The 18,383-nt window shown below is 43.8% G+C and overlaps 1 protein-coding gene across 1 annotated transcript; it reads left to right on the top strand.

Annotated features, from left to right (window-relative positions):
* Positions 1 to 12,058: 12,058 nt before the first annotated feature.
* Positions 12,059 to 14,648, top strand: irf2bp2a (interferon regulatory factor 2 binding protein 2a). Its single transcript, XM_049600416.1, has 2 exons — positions 12,059 to 13,208; positions 13,529 to 14,648. Exons 1-2 carry the CDS (start codon positions 12,374 to 12,376, stop codon positions 14,245 to 14,247), a joined length of 1,554 nt encoding a protein of 517 aa, XP_049456373.1. The 5' UTR covers positions 12,059 to 12,373; the 3' UTR covers positions 14,248 to 14,648.
* Positions 14,649 to 18,383: the final 3,735 nt, after the last annotated feature.

Raw genomic sequence — 18,383 nt, 5'->3', positions numbered from 1 at the left:
GGCAACTGTGCACCATCAATGTACGTCTACTAAAAGTGCCACTGACTTTCTACATCATTGAAATCAGCTAAATATTCATTTCTGTACTCCAACACAACAAACTCTTCCCAGGCCTCCTCTCTCAAACTCTCAGTTATGTTTCCACTGTTGCTTTACAGCAACGCGTCACATCTGGCGAGATTTCAGAACGAGACATCTACTTGAGCAAGACTTAGTCATAATAACAAACAGACGAGGAGAAAAAAGTTTAATTTCTCTGTTGGGTCATCTCCATAAAGTTGTCAGACACTTCTAATAACAACCTAAGTCTGTTAGTGGCAAAAACAAGCACTGTTAATGGACATATTATTGACAGCGCACAATTGTCTGCAGGGATTACACTGAAGCCCATTTTGCAGCTGCAGCGTTCTTGCTCAAAAGTTTTGTATCCATTAGTCATTCAGACACAAAAACATGGGAGAATACGGATCAAAAACACAAAAGTTACCTTTTAAAACCAATTCTAATACTTGTACTTTACTTGAGTATTTCCATTTTATGCTACTTAATACTTCTACTCAGTGATATTTTAGAGACAAATATCGTACTTTTTACTCAACTACATTTATTTTAATGCTTTAGCTACTTTACAGATTCAAATAAATTCTAATATATCATTAAAGATTAAACTACCCATCAGTTTATAAGGTAACTTAAAAATAGCTTCAACTTAACCAGCTGCAAACATTTAATTAACAATGTAACATACATTATATTAAACTGGGCCATTCAACACAATAAGTGCTCTTACTTTTGGTACTTTAAAGGAGCTATATACAATATACAGAGCATTAATATAGCAGCAAACAACTATATTATGTAAAGCTAAAGTGGAGTAATGGCGCCCTGAGCAGAGAAATAAGTTGTTCAAGCCTCTCTGTGGTTTGTTGTGGTAAGTATGTGTATCGCTGCCACTTTGCTCTGGTGGTCAGCGCTGATATCAGGCCAGCATTGTTGCAAAAGCACAGAGCTCACCCTTCGGTTAGCCCTGGCTAACACCGTTAGCGCTGTCAGCACTGCTGCTGTTGTTTAGTTGCTGCTTGTGGAGTTAGCATCGTTAGCTGCTAGCATCCGGCTCAGCCACCTCCATGTTGAGAGCCATGTTCAGACACTTTGTACACTTTGAATTTCACATAGGGTACCTTTAAGAACATTTTTAAGCTAATAGTTATAATAATTTTTTAATAAAAAAATAAATGCAGGACTTTTACATGCAGATTAACACAATATTTTTAAACTATACTATTGCTACTTTTACTTACTTCATCCAAAACTGCAGCATTTACACAATCTATCATCATCTGTTTATACTCTTAATAAGGAGTTACTTTAAAGCGTACATCCTCTTTACATTATCCAAAAATACACAAATGTATGGGCAGCTGTTGAAAGGGAACATGCATACTTTTTACCCAAAAGGCTGAATTACAGAGAAGTGAAATCATTTTGGTCATTGCATCACTTACGTAATACAAAAGTTGCGCAACATGATAAAAATAAAAATGGGAATTCATTTAAATCACTTTAACTGTAGTCTCACATCTTACAATCGAAATAGAAGTGTACAATTAGAGGTGCAATCTTTTTCTGAGAAGGTGTAAATAAACACAAGAGGTGTGTTTATAAATTCACAGCAGCAGCAACAGTCTGATATCTCGAGTTGCTCCATGATCTCATTCACACCATTACAGTTTAACAAACTGGATACAAAGGCAAAGATAAAAAAGTTTGTTTTAGCAAATGATATGTAAACTTATGTGAAACCACTGCAGGTACAGAGAGAATATGATATGATAACAATGGTATCATTTTGTGGTGTCCTGCCCTACTGTTACCAAAACACCTCATCACCATTATCATAGCACACTGCCTGCTGACAATGCAGAGAACTGAATCACAGGCTGAATTCCTCCATGAGTCACATGGCACAAACAGAAAGACCATTTTTTTCTCCTCCTCTCAAATCTAAATCCCTCTGGCTTTTTACACATTCTCTCTTTGTCTTGCCACCACATTCTACTCGTCTCTGGTCCTTCCGTCTTTGTTCAGCTCCCCTCTCTGACTTGCATGGCTGGCTTCCTGTTTATGTCAGGGGAGCATCAAGCCAATCAGCTGTGAAGGCTGTGATCCTCCTCGTAGCTATTTACTACCCTGTGGTCTGTTTAAAAAAAGACTGAAAGCGAGCTAAGCTTGGTGCAGGCTGCTGAGTAAGCAGACACGCAAAGCTCCAATCAGAGTCCACAACTGACCTATATACATCTCTGCCCCTCTGCTTATGAAACTGTGTGTTTTTTTGTTTTTTTTTACTTTTTGAAATGTGCTATTGCTCACTCGGTAAAGTATTCATTTATTTGCTTATCGTGTTTCTCACAGCGCAGCAGGATCTGCACACTGACATTTTTTTGTTGCTGCTGAGGGCTGGAATGTGCTGGTTTGCAAGTTTTGAAGATAACAAAGCAGCATGAGGCGGCTGCGTGTAAACTTTGGATGAGGTCACGGTCCGCCAACACAGCACGCTGTGACATGAGAGGGGATTTTGTTCTGGATTCTCCCTTAGTGGTGTCATACCTTTTTGCTCTACTTTTTCCCCCTTGTTTTCTCTGTGCACATTTCAGATCAGAATTGCAGGTTATCAAAACGGCAAGCCTTAGCTAACGTCTGTTATTATATGGTTGGAGGAAAGTGCAGGCTGCATTTGAAAACAACAGGAATAGATTATGTAGAGTGTGCAGAGGCCTATTCTTGAGTCCAGAGTGCCAGCTTTCTCTTGGAGTTCACAGTGTACTATAAATCTGTTAGACAGGGAGAAAATATAATCAGGGCTTTGCCGGGGCATTTGAGTTCACTGCAAGGCATTACATGAGTACTAACGCCTGATTCAACGCTGGCTCTGGCAAACATGCCTGACATTCAATGTTTACACCCCTCAATGAAAGCTGCTAGTCAGACAGTCTGATAGCTCGGCCTGGAATTAGATTCAGGAAGTCATGAGATTTCCAGGTGGCTTGGCTTTCCTAGAATTGTTAAGCAGGGATTTTTCAAAGCGTTGCCAACACACTAAAGACACCCTTCTGTAAAGAATTACACCGATACATTTCCTTTGCTTATCGCGCATGGCAACGTCTAAATCCGAGAAACAAACGCGGAACATTTTTTAAAATCCAGCCCCACTGAGCGCATAAATACATAAACCTCCTCTCAAATTCTGCTACTCCACATTTGAAAAAGAAAAAGTACAACAGAGTGGGGGAAAAAAATGGAAGAACATTCAAGCACTTGGACCTTTTCAGAGGGAAGAGGCTCCCCGGTGCTATCATTCGGTGTACAGAAATGCATGAATAATGAATCTCTGCTGAACTCCTGCTGAACCCTCTGCACCAGCTCCGAGCCAGAGATCAGCACATGACATTCAACACACACACACACACGCACTCAGTGACCTCTGCAAAGCTCCAAACATACGAGGCAATCTGCTGTGCAGTATTGTGTCTGCTGTGTGAGTCATTGCACTGTACTGCACCTGGTTGCAGTTAGAGAGAGAGGGCTTCTCCTTTGATAAACCTGACGACTGTTGGGAGGTGGTGGAGGAGGATGCAGCCAGCCAAAAGTGGAAAGATAAATACAAACTGTCGACCAACCGGTGCTGGAGCGGTTAAAGCTCCCGCCCTTTTGGCAGCTGAAGTGTGTGTGTGTTTGTGTGCGTGTGTAAGCAGTTCAATGTTTAACCCTTGTGTCAACAGAGCACATGTGTCACAACAGCATTCCTGTGAGGCGCTCGTCTTGTGACAGAGCGGTTTCATAATGGGAGCACTGCTCTGACCGCCCCATATGCATTGTTATGTGGCAGGAGGAAGGAGCCTTTTGTCTTTTGTCTGACTTGCAGCCCGACGAGTTTCGTGTTCCTGCACGTTGTGTGTTAATGAGCATAGAGGTGAGGTAGTGAATAGCCGGGTTAACTAGTTCTAACAGCAAACACAGCGCCCTCTTTACCCAGAATAAGGCTCTCCTCTTCCTCCCTGCTGTAAATGGTTAACTTGGAAAGGATCATGTGAGAGCTGCAGTTACATGGGAGGTGAACTTTGCTCGTCTTGTTGTTAGGCAACCGGCATTTTTGATGAGAGCATGTGAGGAGAGAGCAGAGCACGTCACACAGCCTCAGGAAGGAAAGGCAGAAATTAGCTCTCTGCAAAGATGTCTCTCGATAAGCAGAGTAGATATGAACATGTGAAAATAAAAGTGTAGAAATGGGGAGGGTGTGTTGTCCTTCAGGGCAACCCTGGGTGTAGTCAGACGTGTCAGTCAGTGTGAAACCATTTCCGCTTCAAGGCCGTCTGGCTCCTCCCTGCCATTGTGTGGTAACACGCTGTAGGTGAACTTTATCTCTCTTTGTTGAGAGAGAGAGAGAGAGAGAGAGCTTTCAAGTGATTTGCATAGAGCAAGGTCAAGTTACACATCTGTGTGCCTGCTGAACAATGTGGATCTCATCACTTGACACGAGGAGGGGGAGAAGTAATCACAACCTTTCATATGTTAAAACAGTTTGCCTCTGCCCAAACCTGTATGTCGACTGTGTAAAACAACCCCAATTTACACCCAGTGTTACATTACCATCACAAACTGAAATCACACAGATAACATTCACCACACCCAGCTCGACGTGCCCTTTGGACAGGCAGATTTTCTGCAAACACATGGTGTAAGACGGCTCTCTATCAGCAGCAAGCTTGTAGTCGTTACAAATTTGCACAAAACAAACACCCGGGTTCATGTCACCTCAGGCTTATCAGGCTCCTTCAAGGGCACTGAACTTTCCCACAGCGCTCCCTTCGCGCCGTCCTTTTGCATTCCCCTTGGGACTTCACCGTTGCGTCAAGGCTCTGCTATTCATCTCATGTGCTTCCCACAGTATTACTGTACCGCTTCAGCTGAGCTTGTTGTGGTGACTATGACTAAACTATCCACTATGTGCCTGTTAGGAATAACGACTGCATATGACAACATGTGTCATATTTGTTGCAAAACTAGTTTGTCACTGATGAAGTTTACAGTGTGAGGTCATGTGAAGTTTCCAAATGGAGGCTGTCATCACCTTCAATTCCGTAAAATTTAAGGGCTCTAACATGTGAAATTAATTTGTGTTAAAAGATTATTCCAGTTTATTTCGATCTGGGTCTTATGTCTGTAATTTGGCCATCATTCCTATTAGTAAAAATAACATTCACAAGGGTTCTCATTTTAAAAAAATAAAAAACAAAGGACCTATCGTGTTCATTTTCAGGTTCTTATTTTACATGCTTTAATGTTCAAAAAGCACTTTATTTTCCTCATGCTGTCTGTGCTGGAGCACCTGTATTCACCATCTGTCTGAAACATACTATCTCTTTAAGCCCCCTCCTGAAAAGCCCAGTCCAGTCTTCCGTATCTCAGTGTCTCTGCCCTAATATTGCAGCTGCCGAAAGACTGTAACAGGGAGTAGCAACACTTTCTACTGTGAAAAATCCCCTGTAAAAGCCTCTAAACACAAATGGACATGTTCCAGCAGGAATAAGATCCGAAATCACAGAGAAATGAACAACATCAGTGACCAACACGTTTCTCTGGTGTTAGCATGTAGCTACATGTAGCAGTGTATGTAATGTAAACACTTGCTGAACCGTGCCTGGAGCAGGTGACCATTTTAAGAAATACGTCATGAAATGATGTTAGCTTGTTTTGAAAGTTAAAAAAAACCCATTGGAAACCGTACTGAGAATGGTCTGAAGCCTTAGGTTTTTTGCTAATGGGGATTACTTTCACATACGTTTACCTCATTATTTGACACTTTGGCCACATTAAATATGAACATTTGACATACTAACATTATATATGACGGAAAATGAGGAAAACAGTAACATAGCACAATTAAAACAAAGTTAAACTAACTTGTAATTAATTCACATGCAACCCATTTTAACACTCTCTTTATTCATGGTATCTCCCCTCACTTGAGGGACAAGCTAATGTGACTGTAAGGTTGTAACATTTCACAAAGTCAGCAAATAGCCATACCTCTATCCACAGTTTGTCATTCTCAGATGGTAATGATTAGCTACACATTCAGCACAGCCCGCTAATTTCCTTTATTTTACACTAGCAAAGGTAACACTAGTCTCCTTAACTTATAGGGCAGCGGGGAATGCAATGGGTTGTTAACCCAAACCATGATCTTTCTCCTAAACATAACCAAGAAAGGGAATTTTGGCAGAAAGCCCTGAAGGCAAACTACTCCCAACAGCATTTACAACCTGTCTGACTGCTCTTTTCTTGCCTTGTCAGACATTGCCAAGTTCTAGATTTAAGGATTACCTTTGTGGGTAGGCTATAATGTTATCACAACAGATAGAATTAATGTCCAAAGGTATGAAAATAAGACCCAGGTTGTAATAAACTGTGATTATCCTCCTTGGGCTCACATACCCACGGTTATACTCGTCATTCTAACTCTACTTTCTATTCCAGCCCCTCACAGCGAGCTGTTTTCTGAGACAAAGCTTTGAAGTGGATGAGAGAGGTGAGGCGTCGTGTGCCCAGATGCCCAGACACTGTGGTTAAGGGGGCTTTATCACACAGACGGGAGGACAGCACTCATCTCCTGCCCTCCCATCTTTCACCGTGGCAGGAGGCTGAATGTGACAACCAATGCTCCCCAGCTGCTCAGGGGCCGGGCCCGCAAAACCACAGGCGGATAATGAATGCCACACCATCGTGACAACTTGCACTTTTATGGAAAGGGGAGGAAGGACATCTCTGGCACGGACGCTCACAGCATATGATGAAACATCCTCCATAAACCAGACAATCAAAGGGAGGGCAAAGAGGCATCTGTGGAATCCGGGACGGGAACCTCGGCTTATTTATGACCGCTACCAAAAAAGGGCTGTTTCCAAGTTAATGTGTTTAGAGCTCAACTGCGGGAAAACTGACGAGAGATCACTGTCCAAATGTAACCACGACATCTGTAAACATTGCATTACAGTTGCATTTCTCCATGATCTCCCCTGCTTTCCTGATCTGAATAAGCCACATGCTCTCTACGAACAATTTTCCTCCAAAAGTAAGAGACTTGAGGTTTTCCATTTAGGTCAGTGTGTGCTATTCCTGGTTTCTTCTAACAGTCATGTTGTTTTGTATTCTATACATCACAGAAATTACTCTGCATACCCTTCTGCTTTCAAGGCAAACGTTACTAGAAAAGGAGTAGCTTTGATCTCCTTCCAATAGCAACCCTGAAAGATCTTCTAAATAAAGGAGTTATAAATATGCATGTTCACACATATTTTTATGTATTATTCACCAGGGTTTTATCCAACTGTTTGGCTGAATTAATACATGCAAAGGAGTAAATACAAATCACACAGGCACTCTAGCTAATGACAGAGAAGGACAGCGGCAATGTGAAAATGCAGCCCACCCCGCACTTGAATACATGACATCCGAGCGCTGCATGTGTTAACGGCTGTGCCGGGATGTGCTGGGATGTCAGAGTCCATTTTCTAGCGAGGCAGCTCAAAAATAGACAGGAGCTCCGGTAATAAATAAGCCTACTTTGGGAAAGTTTTATTTTGGCTCAGAGGAAGAGGTTACATAACACATGAAATACTCCTTCTTTCTTTTTTGGCTCAACGAGAAAAAAAGAACAAGAGATGTAACCTTTGTAAAGATAGGATGCTAGGGGAAATATATGTCCAAATATAACACATATACACACATCCAGACACGTACTGTACATGCATATTCATACTGCTGCATGTACTATAAATATAATTATAATGAAGCCGGATGTGTCAAGTCCCTCTGGAGTTTGCATCAGTCACAGTGCAAGTACAAACCAGCTGTACAGAAACTAGTGCTACTGTATTGTGTCTATAAGTATGTGTGTTATGTGCGCATGTGAGAGAGAGTGACATTTTGTTTGAGTCGGTCACAAAGCTGGAATGACAGCACAGCTCAGTTCAGTCAGCTAAACATAACAACCATGAGTCAGGGGTGAAACTGTCTTTTAAGGGCAATAAACAAGAAGCCATTTATATGTGCAGGTAATGTTACTCATTCTAATAGTAGTTTATGAATTGGACCACCTAACCTCAAATACTGGTTCAGCAAGTTCAACCCATGTGTGGATTTTTCTTACAAGAGGCCAGGGAAAGTTTGTTTACATCAATGTCTGGTTGTAACTGAAAATATATGGGGGTTTCCACTGGACGGGAAATTATGTCGTCAGCTCATAATGCATGCAAGCTGACTTTCAGAAGCAAAGTTCAGGGTTTTCTGTTCCTGGTTGCCAAAATAGACTCTGCACGGCAACCTACTGAAACTACCTCCTGTTTAAAAAATGGATGTGAAAACAATGTTCTTTTGCATTTTTCTGCAGGGATTATTTCCTCCACTTTCCCCTCCGCTATTTACTGAGTCGTCTGTCCCCCTGACGAGCCCGGCAGATTAAGGGGATATGTTACCATCTTGTTTTTTTTTTCTAAATGGATACACATGTGGCACATCTGGGTCCAAGCCTGACTCATTACTCACTTTTTTATGTTCCATTCTCTGCAGCCATGGCAACTGCTGCATGTTTGGCAGAAAGCTTTTGAAGGCAGTGGAAAAAGAGAGAGAGGGAGAGAGAGCGCCTAGGGAGGGAGCATAAAGGGAGAGCGAGGGAGGGAGGGAGGGAGAGCAGGCTCTCAGTAGTTGGCCTACATCCAGTGTAATCATGCCATGGAGCCGAAATGAGGCCTTTGGCAGCACACCAGGTTTCTGAGAACAAAGATGTGAGCTTCTAATGTTGGCGGTGGGGCCTGCTTGGCATCCTTTGCCATTTCCCAGCAGCCCTTGCCTTGGCCGACTGCCAGGCCCCCACCCCCCGCCCCCACCCCCACTGGGACTGCAAAGAGGATCAGAATAAAGAGAGAGACTTGTTTTTCACTCGCCTCTTGCTCTGGCCCAATGACATCACCTCTGCAGCCTCCAGCCCCCAGATTCCAGCCGCCCAGCACATTTTTCCCTTTCGCCGTCGACCCTCCATTTTATTTGAATTCCACCATTTTATACCTAAATCAAAGCAGACTCCTTAAAATGCCCAATTTGTGTATTTTGTTTTTGTGCATATGCTGCACATCGTTTCTCTGCATCACGATATCAATCCATTCAGAAAAATCAATAAAACATCTTCACACTAACATTAAAAACCAGGAAGCTGCTAATATGGCAGATGGATGCTTTGGCATTGTCTTTCAGAGCTCCCCAAATTTTATCTGCGCTCTAATCCTGTCTGTGCAAATCTGTGGCTAAAAATAGCACTGTAAACAGGATATATATGGTAGTTGGGGTGCTGTGATAATCTCCATGGTTACCTCTCGCTGTTACATATACAGGAGCTCTGTAGAGCATGCACATCAGCCTTACATTCACTCTCCTGACATTTTCCACCCTCTGCCACTATGTGCAGCTACTAATCTGCGAGGCAGGTCACTACAGCAGCTGCTTAGCTTCAATAATATATCCTTACACTGTCCTGTTATAACCTCCTTTTATGTCTGTGCAACATGTTACAGTTTAGTTTGGTGCTCACCTCAGCAGCTGTGCTAAAAAGGGGGTTATATAACATGAATGTTGTTCTCATGGAGGAGAGAGGCAGAAAGAAAAAAAAACACTGAGAAAACATCCAGTGCTGTGCTCGGCTTCGGCGGAAAACTTCAGAGAGAATCTGTAATGATTCGCTTCCATGAATAAAAGATGGTCAATATAAAATTTAACAGGCTCAGAAAGCGATAGAACAAAAATAACGTCATCTCATCAGGCCTGCGATGCTGTCACATGCTGGGTATTCCCCTGGCCGTCACTTACCTCTCACTCTTTATTTAGCTACTTCATGTCTCAATTTACATACCGCTTGGAAAAAAAAAGAAGTTCTAAACAGCATTATACAGCTACTCCATCTGGTTTAGTGGTTAGACTTAAATGAGATGGCCGTCAGCCGGGTCACACTGTGGTGAGTTTACTGTATACATGGCTCATATTGCCAATCAGAGCCATCTGTGCATGTCTGGCTTCCTCTCAGACCTTTGTCGCCTCTGTTCAGCACAACTCTGCCTTTGCTTTGCAGCCACTGCAGCTTTCATTTTAAATCAATGGATCTTCCTATTATAGAATCAGGTCATTTAGGATTTAATTGAATCCCAGCATGCCTCCGTCTTGCATAATAGTGTGTAGCTATTTGCTTGCGCAAACATCGACTGAGTGCAAACCAAAGGATCAAAGCATTAGCCAACTGTTTCCCACCAATCTCAAGGAAAGAATTTGTTTATTTTGCCCCTCACAAAAGTCATTTCCTTACTGTGTCATAAAGCCTAACAACACTTCCTAGAGTTGTTCACCCGACAGCACTGAGGTTTGGGAGAAGGCAGAGATGGGAAACAGTGTGTTAATACAGTAGTTTACAGTCAGACTGAGGACACTAAAACCATGTGATGTTCTAAAGGGAATAATTGTGTTGCACTGTTGGAGAAACAATCATGTAAAATCATATGGCAACTGCTCTACAATTATACGTGCTTGGTGGCAACAGGTCAGCAACATGGCTGCCTCGTGTTGTTTATGGGAACCCTTTGAAGAAAAGCCTCATGCCACAGTGCATGATCAAAATGGCCTGACGTCCCGTAGATGGGTGAGGCGGATGAGGGTACGTGACTAAACATCTTGCTTCCTCTTTCCAACGTCACATGGACTTGCACAAACATATCCTGCTTTGTGTCTGCAGGTTACAGACGCATTGCCTCACCCAACGCCCGAGGCTAAGCTGCAATGAGTTGGAATGAGCCCAGATGAGAGGGAGGAATCTGAGCTACTGGGACACTCCTCCAGTTCAAACCTACACTTTTACTTCAGGGGATTTTTGGCTGGGTTTCTGGCATACGACCTGTTTCTAGTAATATATTTTTTCCCCCATCATGTAAAACATAAAACAGTGTAATCATTAATCTTGCTACACCTCTCAAATTCCTTTATATGTTGCTGTCTGATTATTAACTTGCAAAAAAAAAAGGGGGAGTCTGAATGGCTGATTCATTCCAGTGTAATTTCATTTAGTGGTGGCAGATTTGACTGTTCAGTGCACTAGAATAAAATGTGGGCAGAGCTATATTCATGCTGTAACCCCAATCCATTCAAGCTTACAACACACTGGCTGGAAATCCCCACCTCATGACAGAGCTTCCTGGTTACTGGCTAACGGAGGCGCCCTTTTTCTTTCTTTTTATATTAACAGGGCAGAAAAATGTAATCTAAGCGCTGCTAAAAACCTGAACAGTACATGTTGAATTCATGCTGGTAGGCTGACACAAAAATAAGGGTAGTATAATCCCTCTAATGCTCCTAAAATATTCTTTATGTACATTTATTTGCTGCTATAGGTTTCTAAAATAGCTATTATGTTGCTGCACAGCATTGTCGAGCTTCTCTTTCTATATATTGCCACTGGATTACAGTAGTTGTTTCTCCAAGGGTCGACCCACCTCATTCATTGCACAGCAGCAGCAGTAGTAGTAGCAGCTCATGGCGTCGAGGCGCTGTGCATTGAGAAAAACAAGCTGCAGCGAGCGTTTTTCAGCCTGAACCGGATAATGCTCTGAATTTAGGACAAAGCAGCAGTCAACTGGAGGAGCAGGCGACTCTCCTGTTTTTATCCCCTGGCGATCTACTGCTAACCTACAGCCACATTATTTTTTGTCATAAAAAAAAATCTCCTCCTCGCTGCAGGGTGGCTGGTATCGACGGAGCCGGAGTCATATTTTTGCAGGTTTGATAATAATAACACGAGCTGTGAGTTATTCCCTTCAGTCGGAGGCGGTGGTGAGGCTGAACTGGGTGCAGTTTTGGCCGAGGTTCAAGTGATTAAATTAAAATACAAAAAAAAAAGCAGTGAGTGACAGAGGCTGCAGTAAAGTGAGGGGGGAGAGGAAGGAGGAGGAGGAGGGGGGGTCTGTCGAAGAAATCAAGTCAATAGAAACTGAAGTGGAAGCAGGCGTTTAGAGCTCCGTGGTGACGTCACTGCTCCACATTGAGCCAGTAGTAGAGAGTCAGTGGAGATAGATAGAGGAGCGCCGTAGTAAAGTACACACCGACATGAACTTCTCCCTCTAAAACTTCAACGTTGTTGCTGTAAAAGTCGGGAGAAGACGCGTTTGTGTTTTTTTTCGACGAACGGAACTTGCTCTTTATTGGCTTTTAAAGGGAGCTGGGAGGAAAGCGGGAGAAGAAGACACATTTTGGGTTTCTTTTCGGGGGGTCGACGACGAGCGCTATGTCGTCCGCGGCGGTCGCTGCTTCTTCCAGGAGGCAGTCGTGTTATTTATGCGACTTGCCCCGCATGCCGTGGGCCATGATCTGGGATTTTACCGAGCCCGTCTGCAGGGGATGTGTCAACTACGAAGGAGCAGACCGCATTGAGTTTGTCATCGAGACGGCCCGGCAGCTCAAGAGGGCTCACGGGTTTCAGGAGGGCAGGTCTCCCGGGCCGGGGAAGTCGCAGCTCTCCGGGAAGGAGATCCAGGCGATCAACCACGCTGCGGCGGGAGACCCGGGCTCCCGGCCGCCGCAGCCGCTGGACCGCTACCCGCTCCCCTCCGACCGCCCGCCCAGGCTGGGTCCAGAGTACCAGTCTGGCAGGCAGGCGAACGGCATCCCCGTCCCCAATGGATTTCCTAAGCCTGACGAGCCGCCAGAGCTGAACCGCCAGAGCCCCAACCCGCGCAGGAATAGCACGGTTCCCCCAAATCTAGTGCCTTTGGTTAACGGGAACATGCCCCCGGTGCACGCAGTCAACGGTAGACCGGGCCAGATGGGGCTTCCCTCCGCACTGGCGGGCGGTAGTCCCGCCGACATGGGCAAGAGACCCGCCTCGGTCTCCAGCACCGAGCACGACAGAGAGGTGAAGGAGAAGCACAGACCGGACAGCCTCACGCCGGAGATCTCCGAGAGCCACAAAAACAGGGCAGACCCAGACTGGATGGGCAAGGGCAAAACGGTGAGGGACCTGATGGCTCTGCACACGTTCGACAACAGGTTCAAGAAGGACCATGCGGCCATGCAACAAAGGGTTATGGGCTATGAGGCCAGCGCCACGGCTTCCAAGTCAGGTAAGCACCCAGTAGAGTTGAGATCCAACAGCATTGAGGTTATTTTGTGCATTTTTCACTTGTGTCTTAAATTTATTAACCAGTTCAAGCCCAGGGATGTGTTAATAATGTACACGCGATATATATGGGAGTGTGTCTGCACAATTAAAGGAGCATAAATAATTTTTTTTTCACACATTTGTTGTGTTTGTTGTTATTGTTTTGTAGCCCGTGGTGCAGCAGGGAACAGCAAAAATGCACGTCTCCCTCTTAGAGTAATTGTTGATCCCTGTCTGAGCTGTGCAACTCAACTATTTTGTTTAACCCTTTCCCACCTCCAGACAGAGGAAAACACCCCCGGAGCATGAAGAGAAAAGCATCGCCTGAACCAGAGGGAGAGGGGACAGCTGCCAAGCTCAATGGAGAAGGACAGCCGTGGTTACCACCACCTACTGACGGACTGAAAATGCCTCCAGTTCCCCCACCAAGCTTCGCCTCTCCCCCCTCCACAATATCCCCCCACTCCCGCACCACCCCACCTGAGGCAGCCCAGAATGGCCAGTCCCCTATGGCGGCGCTCATCATGGCGGCAGACAATGCAGGTGGGAACAGCTCTCCCAAGGACGCCAACCAAGTCCACTCCACCACCCGGAGGAACAGCAGCAGTCCCCTGTCACCATCCTCCATGAATCAGAGGAGGCTGGCGCAGAGAGATGCATCTGGTGCAGGCACACCCCACGTGCCAGGCATGGACCAAGTGCACCCCCAAAGCATTCCGGACTCCTCGGTACCCGGCAGCATACCCCTGTGCTGCACGCTGTGCCACGAGCGTTTGGAGGACACACACTTTGTTCAGTGCCCATCTGTGCCCTCTCACAAGTTCTGCTTCCCGTGCTCGAGGGAAAGCATAAAGCAGCAAGGTGCCACGGGTGAAGTGTACTGTCCAAGTGGAGAGAAATGTCCCCTGGTTGGCTCGAATGTACCATGGGCTTTCATGCAAGGAGAAATCGCCACCATCCTTGCAGGAGATGTCAAAGTAAAAAAGGAGAGGGACCCTTGATTTTGTTTGAACACTTCTTTGGGGAGGGGAAGCAAAAATATGAGTATAAATATATAAATATCACATACATACCATTCAAACAAACTAACGGACTTGTACATATTGGACCCAAGGGAAGAGTATACTTCGTAAACATGGTTGTATAATTTTTGATTTTTGAATACATTGTGTTTCTATATTTTTGAAGATAAAGGTATGTACTCATTATAATGGACTACGTTCCTCTTTGTTGATGTTTAACAAAATTCTTGATGTACTTCTAGGTCTGGTGGCAGTTCCTGTTTAACGTAGAATGTGACTAATGCTACTCTACGAGCACTTGGCAAAACTGAAATGCTTTTAGCTGTACTTGTATGCACTTGTTTAAAAATTGCCAAATACAATTTCTGATCTTGTATGAACTTATTGTCTGAGCTTGCTTCATTTGAGTGATTAAGTTACGCAGGACTGTGGGACAGATGAGGAGATAGAGGCTCTCTCTTGCTCTGATACGCAGGCTTGTTGTGACGGCTCAGGAGACTTGATTTACGCTGCACAACACAAGTAGGCTACTGTTTCAAGCTGCAGGACAGCAGCCTTTTCTGCACATATGCCTTTGCGTGATTCATGGAAAAGCACAGGCGGAAAAAGAAAGAAAAAAACAAGACACATTGTCCCAAATTTGCTCCGGTTTGTGCTGGAACTGTAACTGATTGCAGCATACAGAAATAGGTGCCAAGTCATGTTCAGTCAGCTGGAATCTGTTGAGTCAGTAATGTGAGAAAGTGCATGATTGTCAACATGATACCATAGTGTAACCACTGTTGTGTAACCACAAATTGGAAGTTTAGCTGAAATTCACCGCTCTGAATAACATTCTTAGCTTTTATATTGGTGCCACATATTTTCCAGCTTGTATGCAAATTGTGTTTGACATGATGAAGGTTTTTTTGACAAACCTGTTATTTTCAAATAATTTCATACACTAAGAAGCTGATGAACCACAAATTCTGAATAAAATCTGCAAACTATCTCCAAGCATGAATTAGGTGCATTAGCACTGCAGCAACACCCCTTTACTATCACTGATACTTCAACATGCTTCCACATGCTAAGAGCAGACTTCTGCCTCAGTGTGCAACGTGGGCTCTGTCAGAGTAAACAATAACGCTGTTGCTGCCCTGCATACCAACCTCGAGATGCATCTCTTCAGATATGCAAATTTAATTGTTGCAGATTCATGGCAGCACCGCCATAAAAACAGCAATTCTGTCTCCGTAATGGCGAGCAGACAGCCAGACTCATCTCTGCAAGCACTGAGTGGCTTATGGGGTCGTTATGTGGCAAACTGCAGTTACTGTGTCTGCAAAAGAAGAGAGGCAATCTTGAGACTGTTTTTGCTCCCTCAGACAAAGAGATCTCACTCCCATGTATCTGACACTGCAGCAAGCGGACACTGACATGGAGATTCATATCTAGCAGAGAGGGAGGCTTGGTGTAGTAGGGGGGTTGCGTAATTATTTGAGACATAATCTGCTTCCTGCTCGTGTTCTATCGAGCTGTCAGTGCAGCCCCCGAAATTCAGCAAGAGCACGCAGATTGGTTTTTGGTAATTAAATGCCCACTGGTGACTCTTACGTTGTTGCTTCATTGTGCTTTGGTGCCCATGAATCTGTTCGACTGGGGCTTTATTGATCCTACTACACTGACAGACGTGTTTTAAATGTATTTTTGTAGGCTTCTCCGAGTCTTAACAGGGATTACCCACTCTGTAATAAGCTGTATGGTGTCCTGATTAACTGATTGATTCATAATGTTGAATGAAAACACAGCCTTTGCACCCCACTGTTTAGCCAACTAAGACGGGCATGGGTAATTCTTGTCCACCAGTTGACAAAATTAACTCTCAACCAAACATTTAGAGCAAATAGCAGCTTTTATAATGTGATTTGAGGCTGAAAGGCTTTTGACCGACAGAGACCTGTTTTTCGTGAGTGCACATTTTGAAGACAGCTGTTTGTTTATAGTCCTTTTCCGTTCTTTGGAGAGTTATCTTATCAGTTGGACTTTAAACGCAGCCCAGTTCGATAAAGGTTAACACTTCAATGTGCTCACCAACAACACACCCACTCCATGTTCCATCTGAGATACTGTTCTTGGCGATTTTTTTTTTATTAGTCTGCACTCTGACCTACTTGTTCCTTATGACAGTATACTGGGAGCCAAATTGAAATTGCCACATCTGAGATCATCAGAGATGAAAGGCAGGTTTTTCTAACCTGGCATGGAGTGTGATGCAACAAGGCACAAGAGAACATCTCTCTCTCTCTGTCTTCCCGTAAAGATTTATTGCAGCACAGCCAATACCTGTTTGTTCAGTGCTGACTAAAATAGCCTTCGCCGCATCTAATACAGTGATAATGTGTCCCTGGAAGTGGCTCTGTCATAACACAATGCTCTGGTGTTGCATAGTTACCAGAGAAATCGGTGCACAGCAGATGCTCCGGTGCAGCCTGTCGATTTATATGCAGGAGGGAACATAATGGGGAGATCTGCAGTAAACAACCGGCGTGTGAAGACAAGGTCACGCAGAGTTGATGGCATGAAGTTCAGCTTGAATTTTTATGATTATATATTTCTTTATGTTTATGCTACTACTTAAGTGGAGCATCTTGTCTGTTTTCAGTATAATCATGCAGAAGCCATTTGTGGTTAATGACTCACAGGCTTTCATTTTGTTTACTTATGAGAACCTTCAGGGATTTTTAATGTTTAAGCTCCTGCTTATGAGACAAACATTGTTTGACTTTGATGTGCTCTTACCCTGGAACCATTTTATGGAAAACCTAGTAAGACACAGCGTCTGAGCCAGGTGAAGTCCAGGTGAAACTGATATCACCTCGGGCAAAGATTAATTTAGATTCCTTCCGCTGCTTTATTATAGTAGCTTTTGTCTGACGCTACGCTACGTTTTTAGCTTACAGTCATGCAGTCTGCAGGATTAGACCCAAGTAAGAAATATCTCTTCAACCCAGACGTTCTTTATCAAGCTGCTGCAACACATAGCCTAATCAATGGTCATAAAATCCCCCATTTACGGTTTGATTGATTTACTTGACACAGTCTTGTTAATCAAGCTAAGTGAAAGGCAATAACAGATAGATGACGCAGAGAGTCTGTTGCCTCCCTGTCTCTCCTTTTAATGGTTAACTAAACTGTAGGTTGGTATGCAGTGTTACACAAAGATGTTGATGTGATAACTGTGTTGGTCAGAGTTCATATTTGTTGTCTTCGGAGCATGCAGTGCGTTCTTTGTAGCCTGCTTAGATAAGCATGTGTTTGATGTTTCTGGTTCAGTTACGCTGCCTTAAAGGGACAGTCAACCCCGTTTTTAAAAAAACACATGATTTTCCTTTTACCTGTTGAGTGATTTATCAGTCTAGATTGTTTTGGTGTGAGGTGCAGAGTGTTTGAGATATCGGCCGTGGAGATGTCTGCCTTCACTTCATATATTGGAACTAGATGTCACTCTGAAGCGTGCATCTACTGCCAGCTTACCTAGCACCACTGAGCTAGCTAATGTTTCACCTCGGCCGAGGAAGATAATGTTTACATCTTGCCTTTCTTCCATGAGTAGATGCACGCTTTCTTCTATGCAGTGACACGTTTGGCGGGTGTACTTCGGTAGCAAGAAAAAAGCTCCAACATGAAACTGCTCACAACAAGGTCTGTGGATTATCTTGATTAACAGAGTCTTGACTTTGTGCACCACAAGCCAAGTGTCATCTAGTTCCATTATATTGCAGATAAGGCAGACATCTCTATGGCCGATAACACCAACATTCTGTAACACACACCAGTACTATCTATATTGTTAAATAGCACTACAGGTAAGAGGAAAACTATGTGTTTTTGATTTTGGGGTGAACTCTCCAGTTAATGTTGATAATAATACTCCAAAAGTACATAAAATGTCATCTATAAATGATATTTATAGACTTTAATTTGAGCAAACGACTAATGCTGATAACATGTACGTTGAAGAGCATTATAAATTCTAATCCTCAGGCATGTATTTTACATTAAAACGTTGAATATGGCCCAGAGGGTGGGTGGAGGGAGGGAAGGCCTGTGTGGGAGACGGTGAAGCACTCGAT

This window comes from Epinephelus fuscoguttatus, linkage group LG16, assembly GCF_011397635.1.
Source record: "Epinephelus fuscoguttatus linkage group LG16, E.fuscoguttatus.final_Chr_v1".
NCBI classification, from domain to species: Eukaryota; Metazoa; Chordata; class Actinopteri; order Perciformes; family Serranidae; genus Epinephelus; species Epinephelus fuscoguttatus.
Note: the sequence above shows the minus strand (reverse complement) of the source record. Positions and strands in the feature narration are given on the sequence as shown.